This window comes from Paroedura picta, chromosome 16 (assembly GCF_049243985.1).
Source record: "Paroedura picta isolate Pp20150507F chromosome 16, Ppicta_v3.0, whole genome shotgun sequence".
Classification (NCBI taxonomy): Eukaryota; Metazoa; Chordata; class Lepidosauria; order Squamata; family Gekkonidae; genus Paroedura; species Paroedura picta.
Window position 1 is genome coordinate 28,581,019 of NC_135384.1, and position 17,168 is coordinate 28,598,186.

The following is a 17,168-nucleotide window of genomic DNA, read 5'->3' on the forward strand; positions in this document are numbered from 1 at the left end:
TCCTCCTTAAAACCCAGGATGGGAGGTGGCACCGAAGGGGACACGGTTTGAATGCTACAAGGGAAAATTTGACCAAGGTTTCAGGAACGTGGGAATGAAACGTGGGGATAGGAACTCTCCCATGTGCTAAAACATCCCCCGTGTGGCGGGGTCACCCATCCCATCAGCAAGGGGCTGGAAATGGCCCCTCTCCAGCGCTACACAAAATAAGGCAAACTGCTGAGCTACAACTTTTTAACCTTCCAGGACATTCAGTTGCTGACTTAAGAGTGTGCGTCCTCCTGCAGAGGAATTTCAGAGGGAGGTTAGAAAGAGAGACTGCTGAAATGCAAAGCTCAAGTCCTCCTGGACTGAATCGAGATCTAGGTTTCCTTCCTCGTTGCCAACTATCCTTCTGCTTATCACTTAATCATACTGGTTACCGCAATTCACCTGGTATTGTCATTCGGCACCTTAAACCAGGGGTAGTCAACCTGTGATCCTCCAGGTGTCCGTGGACTACAATTCCCATGAGCCCCTGCCAGCGTTTGCTGGCAGGGGCTCATGGGAATTGTAGTCCACGAACATCTGGAGGACCACAGGTTGACTACCCCACTCCACTCTTTAGGATATGACAGGCAGACACGTGTCCCAGCTGCACCTGAATAAGTGAGACTCAGGCAAGCTCCTCCCCTACCACAAATCTGGTTTGTCTTTAAGGTGCTCCTGGATTCTGGCTCATTTCTATGGCATTTCTCTCATTTGAATTCATGGCAAGTGACAATTTCCATGAATCTGCCGCAGAGTCATTCTTTCTAAGGGACAATGGCAGGAGAGGGGGGGGGGACCCTTGTCTCTGGCTGATAAGTACACAAGTGTTCCAGGGGAGGGGGCTACGTGGTGTTTATTCTGCAGGCCCTTTTTTATCAGTACGGAACAGGCCAGGGACACCCGCACGCCCTTCATATAGTCCTCCTTGTCACGGGGAGGATGAAGCGAAGGGGCCGCCCCTTCCCTGACACGCATGCCCGTGAACTCACACTGCGTGTTAGACAGGCACCCCGGAAAGCACCCCCGGTTCTCATCCTTCTCGTCTACCCCCACCTGCAGCGAAGATATTTAGCTATATTATTTTATTTTGCATGGCAAAGCTGTTTGCTGAACTTTTTTTGGGGGGTGGTGGTGGAAGATGAGCATTTTTCTTTCTTTTCTTGCTTTCTTTCTTTCCCTTTTTTCCCTTTTTTTTTTTTTTTTTGCCCAAAAGCTCCTTTTGAAACACGTAATGGGTTGCATTTAATCAGGGGTGACAGCCCTTATCTCTGCCTTGGCAGGCGGAGAGGGATGCCAGGAATTGAATTATATGGGTGAGCGGGGTGGGGGCATGGGGGGTGGGTGCATGGGGGGTGGGGTGGGGGGGAGTCAGAAATGACAGTACGAAATGGGAAGCTTATGGCGAAAAAAAAACCGAGGGAGGAGGGGAGAAGCGAAAAAAGACAAGAGGAGGAAACCAGAGGGGGGACATACTGCTTGGGGAGACAGGCAGCGATTCAGCTACTGCCAGGAAATGCAGGAGAGATGCAAAACAAAAGGGAAATGGATTCCACGCAAAAATCCAGACCCCCCAACCCCAGGCACTCAGATCAATGGGGGCGCCTGATCCAGATGCTTGTTGAGGGATTCAGGGAACATCCACCCTCTTGGTTTCTCCCACTGGCGTTAAGAAGCTTCCCTTAAGCTACCCACCCCTCTCTTGGCTGACCAGTGGCCAACAGAAATGGACCCTCCAAGCTCGGGCTACAGCTGAAAGACTCACGTCACAACACTGCAGAGGTAACAGCCCACCTCCGATAAACCTCAGGACTCCATCAACATGTGAAGGTGTGGCATGCAGACCTTCCAGAGTCCAGAGATGGCGTCTGGACTCTTAAGGAATTTGGAAACCCTTGATTGTAGAAACCTTTGGGTAGATCTGCCTTCACTCTTACAGTTCCGTCTTGTCTTCTTTTAAAAACAATCTTGTGAAGTTTTGGATTTTAGGGTTTTCCCTCATGTTCTTTCCACTGTTTTGGGTTTTTTTTTTTTTTTTTAAAAGAAAGTGGGGGGAAATCTTTCCCAGTGGGTTGTCTTGCAGTTCCCTCCTTTGGGCAGAGCTGGTGGGGGGGGGTTGGATGTCAGCCTGGCACCCCCCCCAAGTCACCAGTTCAAGCCCCACAGTGGGTCTTGGCATCGAGGCTGGACATACTGCTCCATGATTAAAGCACCCCCATAAGAACATCAGATGCTGGATCGTGCCAAGAATCCATGCAGTCCAGCCTCCTGTCTCACCCGGTGGCCAACCAGTTCCTTTGGAGGGTCAACAACAGGGCAGAGAGGCTGAGGCTTTCAGAAGAACGTGAGCCCTGCTGGGTCAGACCAGGGGTCCACCTAGTCCAGCATCTTGTCTCACGCTGTCTCTTTTCTAAACTGAAAAGTCTTCAAACTCATCAGCCTTCTTTTCTAGGGAAAGTGGGAGAGCCCCAGGTGCCACCTGGAAGGTGCTAACCTAAAGAATGCAACAAGCAGGCAGAGCCAGCACAGAGCTCTCCTGAGACCCCGGAGGCAGAGCCCCACCAGCTGCTAGCGGGTAGTGGCCGCAACCAAATCGTGGGTAAGAGGGAAGGTGTCCGGATGGGCAGGGTAAACTCAGCACCAATTAGACCCCACTCAAGGTCAGAAACAAGACACAGTCCAAGGGCAGGGCAGGCAAAGAGTAGTCAAAATCCCGTCCAAAAGATCAGATGCCAGTTTAAACCCACTCACAGCTGATTTTCAGGGGTAGTCAACCTGTGGTCCTCCAGATGTTCATGGATGACAATTCCCATGAGCCCCTGCCAGCGTTTGCTGGCAGGGGTTCATGGGAATTGTCGTCCATGAACATCTGGAGGACCACAAGTTGACTACCCCTGTACATTAACGGAGAGCATGCTGAATTAATCGTAAGGGCCAAAACCTGCATTTCCTGAGCCTTAATGTAGCTGTGAGTGAATATTCAGTCATCGCTTTTGAACGAATTAGCACGTCAGCACAATCTCAAATCGCAACTTTGCTCCAGACAAATATTAGCCAAGGAAAATATGTTTCCTCAAGCCTGAAACTAGCAAGCTGAACAATTTAATTTGATGCCAAGAACAGTCCCAGGACAACCCCTCCCCCCCCGATGGGCGTTATATAAGCCACAAAACAGGTCAAGTTTCCCCTGAAAGCGTACCTTACTGATAAGCAGACAAAACGTGCTCAAGGCTGTAGCTATAATATCATTTCTCCTTCCCCCCCTTAATATTTCTCTGAGAGACCCCTGAACTGCCTTTTTGTTTCTCTAAAAATCAGGTTTGTTGCCGTCCCTTTTCTCCCCTCTGCTCTGACACTGTCCCTAGTTGTTGTCACGGGGCCTCCCCCTTGAGTCTCCCAAAATCCCACTCCTGACCCCTTGGCTCTCTGGCTCCTGCAAGCTCTTACCCACACCTCCTGCTTGCCTTATCTTTCCCCACCTCTCATGGAAGCTTCCTTCCCTCATCTTGTTCAAAGAAATGGAGATACCCACCCAACTCCCTCACAGACTTGGTGCAAACGAACCAGCTTGGTGTAGTGGTTAAGAGCGGCCACCTCTAATCTGGAGAACTGGGTTGGATTCCCCATTCCTTCTCCACATGCAGTCGGCGGAGTGACCTTGGGCCAGTCCCAGTTTTCTCAGGGCTCTCTCAGCCCCACCTACCTCCCAGGGCGTCTCCTGTGAGGACATGGCTACAAAACTGACTCTATCCTCACCATGCGTATCTTCCACACATCCTCTCCCAGGGACCTTTCTTTTTGGCAACTGGGGATTGATCAAGGGATTCCACACAGCATCTTGGGCCTGGAGGCCTTCTTACCGCAGAGTTGAATCTGAGATGGCAAATATTACAAGAGATGAACTGCTTCTTCTTGAGCGGGTTGGGTACGCCAAACGTGTGGTTGATCACCGCTTTCTGTACCGGATCCATCTGGAGAGGGGCGGGAAGAAGAGGGGACTCGGTTAGCCAGTAACGGATTAAGGAACCGGTAGATCAGAATCACGGTCTTCAAAAAACTGGTATTTCTACTTCTGAAGAACCCTTCCATGTTGGTTTATCTGCTGAGGAACCTCCGACAACACCCTGGATGATTTTTGGTGTCGGCATCTCTGGGAGGATCGTGGCCTTGGAGAAACCTGCTAGGCGCCTTATGAACTAAGGGCCACAAGACAGGAAGCATCTGACAGACGCTGGGTCAAGGCCACAGAGCCCCTCTGGAGCTTCTGCGGATGCCCAGGAGTCCACGGACCCCTGGTTGGGAATCCCTGATCTAGTTTAAGAATCTCGGTTCTGCCTTCTTGCCTGTCTGTGAACAGAGCATATTTGTTTCTCTAAAAATCTGGACTGCAGAGCCACCATTCAGATCTGGACTGTAACACAAGCAGAAGCAGCCTTAATTTCTCCCTACTGGGTCATTTTCCTGGTCTAAAATGTCCTCCGGGAGCTGTTATTTGCCCCACTGGGGTAAACACCAAGGTCCGTTTAAAGACCTTGATGTCTTCCCAGTGGTGAAAACAGTCGTTCCCCAAGGACACTTCGTTTTGGGAAGACGGTGGAGAAACTGAACAGCCTTCCTTCACGCTGGGGTCCCAATCTGAAACAGACGGCAACAAACGAGATTTTTAGAGAAACAAAAAGCCTGTTCAGGGGTCTCTCAGCATCCCCTAGAGTTGAGCCTTAAGAGGAGGGGAGAATAAACTCGAGACCCACATTGTCAGACCCACATTGTCATCGTGCAAAGAGAAAGTGGGCTACAAACCCGGTGACCCCCCAGCATTATCTTCTCTGATTCTCTGTTCCATTTTGTCTCCTTGGTATTTGCTCTTGGAAGAGAACTGAAACTCTGCAATAACTTCTAACAAAATGGCTCTATTAAGGAATGTGGAAAGAGATTAGAGCAGGGAGCGTGGAAGCAACCACAGATGGGGGGAGAAATAAGGCAAATATAAGAATAAGTTGTTTGTCCAAGCACAACCTTAATCCATAATACGAGTATTGTTCTCTTTGCCCCGTGGCTCTGGAAGATTATCTTATCCTCGGCTGGCCGTCAGGAAGAAAGGAGGGACACTGGAGTCGGAAGGAGATCGTATTTCTCTGCAAGGATATTTAGCTGTCCAGACAGGTGCATCGGTCTAGGAGGCACACGGCACGGACAAGCGGGTCATTATCTGGACGCCTGAATGCTATTCTCAGAGGGAGGGGATGCAGTGAAGGGGGCGAGCTCCTGACGACATTTCCACTCACTCATCTGAAATAAATACCGAGAGGTCCGAAGCAAGGAGGCGGCGGTGGGGGCTCGGAGGTCTGGGGTGATGAGTGAAATCTGCCAAGGAGCCTTTGCCGAGGAACGCAGCAGCAGAGGGGTGCTCAAGGGGACGCCTACCTGCTGTGGGGATGGGGTACCTGGGAGAAAGCTCAGCGTTGGACCCCAGGAAGAAAACGGTGGTGGAATGTGTGTGTGTGTGTGTGGGGGGGGAAGAGGTCTGTATAAATTGTGTATTCTTCACCTCTGGGTCACAAGGATTTACAGCTCATTCCACCCTCAAGCCGCAAGGTCAGTTCTCTCCAGTCAAAAAGCATCCATCGCTTTCGGTCAGAAAGGAAGAATTGTCTGGCGTTATGAGAACAAAAGAAGAAGAGCTGATTTTTTTGCGACCCTCTTTTTACTACATGAAGGAGTTTCAAGGCAGCTTACAGTTGCCTTCCTCTTCCCCACAACAGAGGCCCTGTGAGGTAGGTGGGGCTGAGAGAGCTCTGAGAGAACTGCGACTGGCCCAAGGTCATCCGGCTGACTGCATGGGGAGGAGGAGTGTGGAATCAAACCTGGTTCTCCAGATTAGAGGCTCTCAACCACAACAGAAAAGCCCATCAAGGCAGCTTTGTCTGTGATCAAAAGAAGCCGCTGAGAATTGTTCACAGCAACAAATATTCAGAGGTATGCGATCTCTGTACAGGGAGGCTCCACTGATCTACTGTATCTAACTCCAGATGACACAACCACGATCCATGAATTTGCCTATTTTGCCCTTTAAAAGCTTGACCTACTTTTTTGAGTTCTGCGCCTACAATTTAGGTGACAACAGATTCCTACTGTCATCTTAGCCTGTGGTTATCACCATTTGGGTAATGATTTAATATTTTCTTTGCATTTGACTTGTTATCTAACCTGCCCCTCCTTGCAAGCAGCCTGGGGGCAGTTCACAGCATATATTCCAGGTACAACGCATTTTAAAATCACAGTTAAATCCACAATAAAGCTTTATAATGTTTCGTTTCTTGCCTGATTCCTCATCAATCCCCCCCTTGCCGTATTCCGCTTAGCGGCAGGAATGGCCTGGAGGGGAATGGAAGGAGGCCCACAGATTTTATTGGCTATACAGGCTGGTCACTTGTTAACAAAACGGCCTCGTCCCCTTTTCAGACAAGCACGTAAGGAGTTGTACAATTTCCGCAGTCTAAAAACCAACCGGTTAGAACTGTTTAAAACAAGACCACGACGAAACGTATTAAACCTGCAAACAAAAGCAGTTGGCAATGATCATTCAAAGAATTCTGCGTAAATGTACTAAAAGGGTCTTTAAAAACATTTTGCCACCAATGGAGGCTTTGCCTCTTTCCATAGGGACCAGGATACTGGCAGGTCATTTCAGCTATTTCTCGTGACCCCAGATAGATGGTACAAGAGGTAAAAACTAAACTAAGAGAAGCCCACCAACAACCCCAAATGCAGGACAAAAGAGCTTCCTGCCAGAACGTGCTATAGGTGGGTCACTTTGAACTGACCGGATCTGGCAGACGGGATCCGACCACACGCGGGCCAATCGCATTCTCAGGATTAGGATCCTTTTGGGGACCTCAAGCTCAGGGGTCGACAGAACTACAGACTCAACAGTGTAGGATTTCTCAAGCGGGGTTTTGTGAAACGGCTGGACGGCTCTGAGCGGGTTCCCCGAACATATGGAAGTGAATCGGTTTTCAATATATTTTTTTTAATGGTTGAACGTTTATCAGGTGACATGACCATATAAGGCCAACGATGGGCCTGGAGTGGGTGGGAAGGGGAGGGGCCCCAGGTGGGCGTGGACACAGCTATATTCTGCACGATTGTGCCACTTCTGGGGTTCCCGAAGCCCAAAGAAAGTTTCACAGAGTTTCTCGACAGTAAAAAAGTTGAGAAAGGCTGATATAGCAGCAAGCTGTACATGCTTCCCCCCTCTTTATTATTATTATTATTATTATTATTATTATTATTATTATTATTATTATTCAATCTTTTTCACTAGCCTTGAACCTTCTGCTGTTTCATTAGCTGTGCGGCTGAGTCCTAATATACAAACATCGACGGTTGGATCCAGCCTATCATTTTCTGGATTGGTGTGGAATATTCCCGCCTCCCTTCTGCCAATCTCTAGGATACGCTGTTCCTGGGAGGAAGGGGGAGTCTGAGAAATAACATGGAGGGAGGTGTCTACAGCGGGAAAAGGGCATCATTAGAAACTGCCAATTTATTCTGAACCTAACCCAAAGGACCCCCCCCCCACATGTTGTCAGAAGATAACATGGCATATTTAAGCACATGGACGGCCATCGTAATCAATGCATTATAGAGCTTATTTTGCAATATTTAAAGATTTGTAGTTGTCATATTTAAAGATGACAAATCCATTCACAGCCATGAACCAGAAGGGGTGGCCAAACTGGCTCTCCAGGTGTGCTGGCAGGGGCTCATGGGAAATGTAGTCCATGGAGGGCCACAGTTTAGCCACCCCTGCAGTAGACAGATAAGCTGGCTTCCTATAAACCTATCCCTCCACCCCACCCCCCACCAGTGGCCAAGGGGGCCTGGTAACCCTAAGTCTTCTCCATTTGCCAAATCAAGGCCCCTCATGTGGCAATTTGCTATCCCCCCTAAGTATACCCAGTTCAGCCACTGAAACCCGAGCACCTTTGACATCTTGGTGTCCCTTGAGAATGTGAAAGCTTCCTTTTTAAAAATGCATTGAGGACCAGCTCTCCTTTTCTCCCCACTCCACAGCCTCCCAATATCTGCAGAGTCCTAACAGAGGCATGCAAACACAGCCCAGTCAAAACACCTCACCCCCAAAAACTCTACTCTAAAAGCCTGTGCCACAACCCTGCTCCTTGCCCTCATATGTGACCTACCTAGGCCATTTTATTTGCTCTTGGCGTCCGGCTGCAGAGTTTGCTGAAATGCCTTAAGCTCTTTCTCTCCCTCCGTTCTGCGCGAGAAAACTCAAGCGCATATTTGGTGGACGGAATATTCTGAGAGGGGGGAAAAATATTCTCTGCTTTATAACCAATTTGGGTTGACTCAGATTACCCCTGTTTTATCCCTGGGATGTTCCCAGCAATATATAAATAGAGGTTGTTGAGTTGAACTTTCTGCGGAGACTCTGGAGGTCAGAGTTGGAAAAGCAGAGAGAGAGACACACACACACACAGGAGGTGTTCAAACTGGGACTGGGTACAAGATGCGATTCAACCCCTGTGGGATTTGCAGGTCTGAAAATTACTCCGGGACACCTTCTCAGCTGGAACTCATTCCATGGAACGGGATGCCTCTCCATGACAGGACACAACCAGCCCAGCTCCAAAAGATCCCCCCCCCACCCAAGATGTATCGCATCACAGGTATCATTTTCTGCCCCGCTCAGTCCATATTAAAGAGGAAGGAAAGGACAGAAATAGTTGGGGGGGGGGGATTTTGACATGGGGCTGCTGTTTGCAACTGAATGGAACCCCCATGTTCAGAGGCAGTGTTATGCCTGAGTACCAGATGCCGAACACAAATCACATGTCAAGGGATGCTATTTTCTCACCCTGCTTGTGGCTGTCCTTAAAGCCTTGGTTTGCCCCCCGCTGAACTAGGTCGCCCCTCTCTCTGATTTGGCAAACGCCTTTGTATTCTCATGAAAAGGAGCACAAGGCTGTCCTAAGAATATCTCTAATGGCGACGGGTGTCCCCCACCCGCGGATCCCTAAATCTGTAGATTGGGACCACCCTGACCCTAAACATATTTGTCTGCAAATTTGGGGTTGCTTTTAAAAGGACACTGGGGGTGGGGGTTAAATTCCCTGAAATAAAAAAGGAGTTGCCTGCATTTGCACTGACCAGTTGAGCTGGCAGGTGGGGGGGGCACTCTGGGCCAGGTCGGTCGTGTTGGGGGAGGGTCTGGGAACTGCTCTGCCCCCAGATACTGGCATTCCACACAAGTTGGATAATGCACTTTCAAAGCACTTTAGGAGCAGATTTTCCTGTTCCGCACTGGAAAATCCAGCGGCAAAAGCACATTGAAAGGACATTATCCAACATGTGTGATTACTGTCGCTGCAGGTAGGCCTAGAGTCACGGGGGGGGGGGGAAGAGATGGGATTCTCCCCCTCACTGGCAAGCCTCTCACTTGTTTGTTCCTAATATTTAGACTCTCCGAGGACAGGGAATGCAATGATTATTTCCCCATCCCGTGATGCAGAGAAGGAAAACACTACCTGGAAAGGTAGGAACAACACTCCAGGCGCTGAAAGAAGGAGTCTGTGGGAGTGGGATGTTCACCCCACTGACCTCGCCTGGGAATTGCCAGAGAATCCCCTACCCCTATTTCCTATTTCCCAGCCTTTTGGCATGACTGTCCCCATGGCTCCACACCTGTCCTTGGCGACCTCCTGGCCGGGGGTGGCTTAAGCTTTCCCTCCGCAGCAAAAAGACTCGCCCGGACCTGATGGGCGGCAGCAGGTGCTTGATGGCGGCATGCCCTTGCAGTGATGCTTCCCATAACTCCAGCCCAGTGCATGTGACCTCTGAGTGACCTTGAAGCCAAAGGTCCAGCAAGAGGAATTACTCAATGAACGCAAGGAGGAGAAGGAGGAGAAATGGTCTAGAGAGGCCGGAGAAAACATGTTAACATCCACACATCATCAAAAGCTTTGGGGGAGCCGAAGGCGGATGCATTGTAGGGTTAAACAAAGAGAAAGAAACAAACGTCGCAAAAGGAAGCAAAACTTTAACGGCTGAATAAGCCCTACGTGTTTCGCGTTCAGGTTCGTTGGGGGAATTTACTTTTTGGTGCTTTTTCAGTTCTTTTCCGTGCCACGGAATCTCCCCCGACGAACCTGAACGCGAAACAGGTAGGGGTTATTCAACCGTTAAAGATGCTTTTCTTTTTGGACTGTTTCTTTCTCTTCGTTTTGCCTTGGTGTGGCTCCCCTTCATTTGCACTGTAGGACACGCAGTAATGGGTTTAAACTTCAAGTACAACGATATCAGGAAAACATTTTTCACAGTCAGAGTAGTTCAGCAGTGGAAGGGGCTGCCTAAGGAGGTGGTGAGCTCCCCCTCACTGGCAGTCTTCAAGCAAAGGTTGGATGCACACTTTTCTTGGATGCTTTAGGATGCTTTGGGCTGATCCTGCGTTGAGCAGGGGGTTGGACTAGATGGCCTGTATGGCCCCTTCCAACTCTATGATTCTAGGATTCTATGATTCTATGATTACCAACTCCAGGTTGGGAAAATCCTGGAAATTTGGGGCTGCAGCCTGGAGAAGACAGGGGCCTCAGTGGGAAGCAATGCTGTAAAGTCCATCCCCCAAACCTTCCATTTCTCTGGGGAAACTGATCTCCATAGACTGGCTTTGAGCTGTAATTCTGGGGGGATCCCCACGTCCCACCTGGCGGCTGGCATCCCTGTTGCGTTGGGTGTAACACTGGGCAGAGAGCCCAGAAACAAGGGCCAGTCGTGTGTGTGTGTGTTTGTGTGAGTTTGTGTCCCCTCTTGCCCAACAACAAAACTTCCCCCCTAACCTTTCTGGACCAAGTCCGAACCTCACCGTGTTGAAGTTGGGGAAGAGGCTGAGCGGGGACGTCCCATTGAGGCGAAAGGTCAGAAGATGCTTGAGATCCAGTGGCGGGTGTAGGGTCCGTCCTGGCATGGGAAGCGAAGTTAAGAGGGAGCTATTGTGTCCGGCTGGACCTAAGGGCCAAGAGAAGGAAAACAGAGAGGTAAGAAAACACCGCGAGGTCACAGGAACGCACCTGGAAGAAGAAAGGTCAGCGTCTCCCACCCAGAAGCAACCGTTCCCGGATTGTGTACGGCTGAAGACGCCCCGGGTGACCCACGTGAAAGAAATGGTCCCGGAATCTGGAAACACCCAGGCTGCAAAAGAGGCTGCCTGCTACCTCTCTGTGTGATGCACTGGGCTGGCCTGGCCTGGCTTCCTTCCAATCAGGCTCTGCTACTGCAGACAGTTCTACTATATGCCTGCATTGGGTGCAGCTTAATGCAAAGCTAAAGGGACATTTTCTGCTCTCCAGAAAGGCTGTTTGTTGCCTGCCTGGCTGAATCACCGTTTTAGGATTCCCTCCTTCAACGGCGCCGACCACTCCAAACAATGACAATGTGGAAACGCAGCAGGTGAGCTCTCCCGAAGACGGCGAACGCTTTATTCTTGCGCACTAAAGGAAATCTTTTCGGTTCTAAAAATTAAGCACGCCTCAAATTTCAATCCAGAGAAACATGTGCCTCAGGGGCCTAACTACGCAATGCAGCGTTTGCAGCTCTCTCCCCCCCCCACATAGGATTTTCTTTATTCTCGTTTTCCTTGCTTGTAAATTCCTTTTTTTTTCAGATCTCTCCCCCATTCTGTGGTTTATTCTATATAGTGGTTTATTCAATATTACACCGGTTTACGTGTAGTGGTAAACAGCGGTGGTCTCTAATCTGGAGAGCCAGGTTTGATTTCCCGCTCCTCCACATGCAGCCACCTGGGTGACCTTGGGCTAGTCTCAGTCCTGTTAGAGCTTCTCACAGAACTGTTCTGTCAGAGCTCTCTCAGCCCAACCTACCTGTCTATTGTGGGGAGAGGAAGGGGGACAGAAGCACCATGGGATTTTCTTTATGGCAGATGTGGACAAACTGTGGTTCCCCAGATGTCCATGGACTACAATTCCCATGAGCCCTCTGCCAGCAATTCATGGGGATTGTAGTCTATGGACACCTGGAGTTTGGCCACCCCTCTTCTAGAGTTCAGGAAATCTGGTACACACCTGGACTTTGCTTCCACAGACTGACGAAGCAGGTAGGCATTCTGCTTGGATTTCTCTCTTGTGGAATCTGTTTTTGGGGGCCCCACAGGCTCCAAAAGCTCGGGGACCCCTGCCCCACATCAAGTTTCTTTTCTTACTGTTATTATTATTAAACTTTATTTGCCAGTGCAGAAGGAGGATAGGAAAAGTAGGGATTAAAGAAAATTTTTTAAAATCCTTTCAAAAACCTTCCAGTTTGCACATTTTCCCTGCAGATTGTGGCAGAGCCGGCCTCTCTGCCTGGGAGGGGAAAGTGACCTCTTTCTAGTAGATTGGACAAATTTATTCCCGTCCTCCTCGTGGAGGGAGCTGCTCCCCAAACCGGCTCTGACTCCAGGGGAAGAACCGCAGTTGCTTCCTCAGCCATGCGCTGATCCAATTAATGGCAAAGTCACTCAGGAGGGAGATCTGGGGAACAGTTGGGGGGGGGGCGGGGAGGGTGCCGACTGCTTTTCATTTATTTGTTTTCGAAGCGATACACAAACACGCCAAAAACGGTGCGTGAGAATGTGTGCAGAGCTCATAAATAATCAGGCACGGTTCGAAAGGGTGTTTCTGGCTCTCCTGGCAGAGCGAGGGGGAAAGGACTCTATGCTCATCGCTTCTGCCTGCCACCCTGTTGCTACCTGCTGCACTTGGTCAAGGAGAGGCCGGCAGAAGAGACGCCTGATCAGCAGCTCTGCCCGCTGCCTGGCGAAGCACACAGACTCAGTTGGCCAGCCACCCGCCCCTTCCGGCTCAGTTGGCCTGCATGACGCAGCCCCCCTGTCCAGGGCTATGCCCTCCAGCACGCCCCTCCTGCGGGGAATTCTGATTGCAAGTGGGATCTATTCCTTGCGAAGGAGGCTGAAGTCGGTTACCGATTCCTTATTCCCCAAGCCTTATTCATCCTTATTCATCCGGCCAACAATGTTTTAAAGAGCTCTGAACCCCAACAGAAGGTTTGGACCACCACAGGTCCTTCAGTCCCACATGCAGGGGACTTCCCTCTTTGAGAGGACATGCGCTATTTCCGGGTCCAAAGCCCGGTTCTTGCGCCAGCTGCTCCAGAGTGGGGGTGCCCCCAGGACAATCACATAGGCACAAGAAGTGTTTTGGAATATTTCAAATGAAAATATATTAATTAAGCGAAATTAAATTATATTCTCAAACCGCCTTCTCCAAAACCTTGGAAAGGGAACCTGATTCCGTTGGGTGAGTTGGTGTTTTTTTCACTGGAGATTACAGGACTGAAGCCCGAGGCCTTCTGCACACCAAGCAGATGCAGCACCACTGAGAAACAGCCCTTCCCAGTTGTACCTTACCTCTGTGTCAGGTCAAGGTTTGCACCGTTTCATGCAGCTTGCAGATACAGTTATAAAACTGACATTTCTGGAAATTTGCTGGAGCTGTTAGATTTTTGCAGGGCTTGCAAGATAGAGCTCTTCCACCAGGCGTATGGTTGAGGCCAGGGTGGAGTCCTGATGTTTCCATCAGAGGATCCCCCCTTGCTCCCAGTGGAAGAAGACTTGGCCCTCCGGCTGAACAGGGAGGGGGAGGGGAGAGACCCTAGTAAGGATGAGTATAGATGGCTATCCATCCATCCATCCATCCACCCACCCACCCACCCACCCATCCATCCATCCATCCATCCATCCATCCATCCACCCACCCACCCACCCATCCATCCATCTATCCATCCTGGAATTCCTGTGATGCATCGCAGAAAATGGCACAGGAAGCGGTCTAAATTCTCACTCGGAGCAACGTTGACGGCCCATCCCCAATCAGCCCTGCTTTGCCATAATGCCTGGATATTGCCAATGTCTGACGGAAAGCTCCCCAGATACATCTTCCAGAGTGTGAGAGCTTAAATGCTCTGCCAGGCTCTTTGTCCCTCATCAGGATTAGCAAAAGCGGAATTATATAAGGAGGGGAGGGAGGGAAGAAAAACTCTTGCTCAATTTGCGTAATTTATTCAAGTAAGACTTCCACTCCTCTCCGGAAATAATTCCAGAAGACGCGTGATTCCCCCTTCCCTGGTAACGCAGAGCATTCCTCGGCCAACCGGACCCGGCCATTTAGTATATCTTCTTAGAGCCCAGGGGAAACTAAAAGCTACAATGAAAGCTCCCAACAAGATGCATATCAAGTCAATTGGTGTCTTGCAGCTCAGCTAGTAGCCCCTGATAGACTGGCCCTCGGCAACATCTCTCCAATCCCCATTTAAAGCTGTTTGTTTATCCCCGTGGCCATCACTCCATCCTCTGGCCGCGAATTCCCCGTTGGAATGACTCTCTGAGCAAAGGAGTTTTTCCTTTTGTCTGCCCTGTACCTACTGCCCGTTGGTTTCACGGGATACCCCCGAGCTAGTCTCTTCGGAGAATCAGCCACCCAAGTCACAGCAGCCATCTGGAGACCGTCCAGGAACGAGACTTAAAAGGAGAGTAAAATTTGAGTTCCACCTCATCTTGAAGGCAACAAAGCTTAATTCTGGGGATAAGCTTCTGTGTGCCCGCCTATTTCTTCGGAGAGACGGCTACCCACCTCACCACCCCATTCCATTGTCTTCTTGGTGCCCCCCCCCAGCAGTGTCTTCTACTCTCCTTCTTTACACACCAGGTGTTGCCCGTTCAAATATCTCCCCCTCCCCAATACGCACATGTTCGTGTGGGCATACGGGCAGGTGCACTGAGAACATGTCATGCATTTGAGGAAGAGGCCTCTTCAATCGTTTTGTGCCACAATCAATGTGTCGGCCAACTAGACGTCACAAGATAGGGTGGTTATCCCTTCAGAAGACGGCCTGGGGGCAGGGGGCGGAGAGAGTTTGATAAATAGGCACCCAATCTGGCCCTTGGTCTCAGTCAGTGGATTTGGAAGGGATTCTCTCCCCCCGGTTTCCAGGCCGGACGGACACCCAGGCTAAGCTTTCAGGTTATTGCTCTGCTCCGGGGACTCTCTCCCCCGAACACACAGTGGCAGAAATTTCTTGTCAGTCATATTCCAACTGAGCAGCTGCGGGCTATATTTTTAGCACTTAATTGAGAGACTCAATTAAAAGGATTTGCCTGAGGGAAAAATGGGACGGACTCCAGGGTCCTGGATGAGATGCTGCCAGTTCAGGAAGGACCAGCCACGTGGCTGGGAGAGCTGGTGAGAAGGTTCAGGTGAGGGAAGGGATGCTGGGGGGCGGGGTGGCCGGATATCCCTTTTCTTTATGCCGAACAGGAGGTCAAGGGGCATGGGGCCCGAGGAGGACCCCGTGCAAGACTTCAGGCTGACACCAGAGCTGATATTGCGGCATTGACTCACATGGTTGCAAGCCCAGCCTTCTCGGCTGAGGGTAGCCATGCCCGCTTACAAATTTAAGTCACTCCTTCACACGCACACACACATACACACACTTTTGACATATCTGTTTGGTACACAGAGCTGGCATGGTTTAGTGGTCAGATTAGAACAGCCTTTTCCAACCTTTTGACCACGGAGGAGCCCCTGAAATAAACGTTCAGGCTTTAAGGGCCCCCGGAAGTGATATCAGCTGGCCACGCCTCCCTGCCACACCCCCGGAAGTGATGTCACCACACGTGACATCACCACCCACACCCTTTGCCTTGCTTTTACTTCCTCCCCTCCCCTCCCCACAGCTCCAGGCCCATCATTGGCCATTTGGGGAGTTGGGAACAGGTCCATATGGCCATATACGGGCATATCACCCGATAAAATTTTAACAAATTTTAAAAATATATTATCACTTAATTAACTCCCACCCGTTCAGGATGTCAAGAGACCCCGGGATTTCATGAGACCCTGGTTGAAAAAGCCTGACTTAGAGACAGATAGGAATAGTGACCACTCACCTTTCTGACCTCTCTGACCGAGTCTCTTAGGGGGCTGCTTCTTTGGAAATCTCTCCTCTTCTCTCCTGCCTGCCTGCCTGCCCCATTTCTCCCCATCCAGCTAGCTAGATAAGGGACTATCTTTTCACTTTCAGAGTCTAGAATGGAGTTTCCTAAAAAAAATAGTTGCTATATTAGTTTAATCCAGACTTTCTCAACCAGATGCTCTTAACAACAACGCTACACTGGCATTTCTCAGTTCCAGGCCCATCGGAGCGACCTGCTCTGTCCATCAGTTTTAAAAGCTGCTGAAATCCCACTCTGAAACCCGAATGTGGGAAAAAGCAAATTAATTTCCCAAAGGAAAGGAAGAAAAATAAAGCCAACAATGACCTGTTTTTATTCCATGGACAGTGTGTATGATACATCCCCTAATTGTACCAACAGAGAAACATTGTAGCACACTAGGAAAAACACAAATTGATATTACAGTGTGTGTGTGTGTGTGTGTGAGTGTATGCACGTGACATACAATGAAGCATTTCTGTTTGACTAATTTTGCAAGAGGAAATCCAGTTAATTACTGAGGCAACTGCAAACTCACCCCAACCACTTGAGGACAGGGCGTGCGTCAGAGAGAGAGGAGACTACGGCTGAAGAAACATTCAAGTATCAAATCAACCCTTTCCAAAACGCACAAGAAAACCATATGATATGCAAAGATCGTTTCGGTGTTCTGATTTTTTCCCCGTAGCGCATCTGCGCAACAGCTGCAGAGCATCACTGCGAGAGGGGGGGAAAAGGAGAGAGGAAATATAGCAGATTTAAAGCTCACGACTAAAATAATTGGTCATTATTTGCAGGAGGAAACGGATTAGCAAGTCGGGGGCTATTGGGTGTTTCCCAACTGAATCAACAGGGGGATGTCTGTTTTTTGGCGGCAGGCAGCTGGATTTGGTCAGGAAAGTCTAGTCTCCCACAGAAGGGTCCGAGGGGAGCACAGAGAGCCCTCTTCCCACTTTTCCATGAAATATGAAATATATTTATTGGGTGATAAGGCCATATATGGTCATGCTGACCTGCCCTCCTTCTCAAAATGGCCAAGGATGGGCCTGGAGGGGGAGGGACCCCAGGTGGGCATGTCCACAGCAATGCGTCCCCACCATATTCTGCACGATTG

General features: G+C 49.8%; 1 protein-coding gene across 8 annotated transcripts in view; it reads right to left on the minus strand.

Moving 5' to 3' along the window:
• Positions 1–17,168, minus strand: part of ZNF385C (zinc finger protein 385C) — a 90,286-nt gene that overhangs the window by 10,530 nt on the left and 62,588 nt on the right. For all 8 annotated transcript variants that reach the window (XM_077313756.1, XM_077313759.1, XM_077313755.1 and 5 more), the window contains 2 exons: positions 10,913–11,055; positions 3,888–3,998 (listed from right to left, as the gene is read on the minus strand). In XM_077313756.1, coding sequence (XP_077169871.1) covers positions 3,888–3,998; positions 10,913–11,055 — 254 coding nt within the window. The remainder of the gene's footprint in view (positions 1–3,887; positions 3,999–10,912; positions 11,056–17,168) is intronic.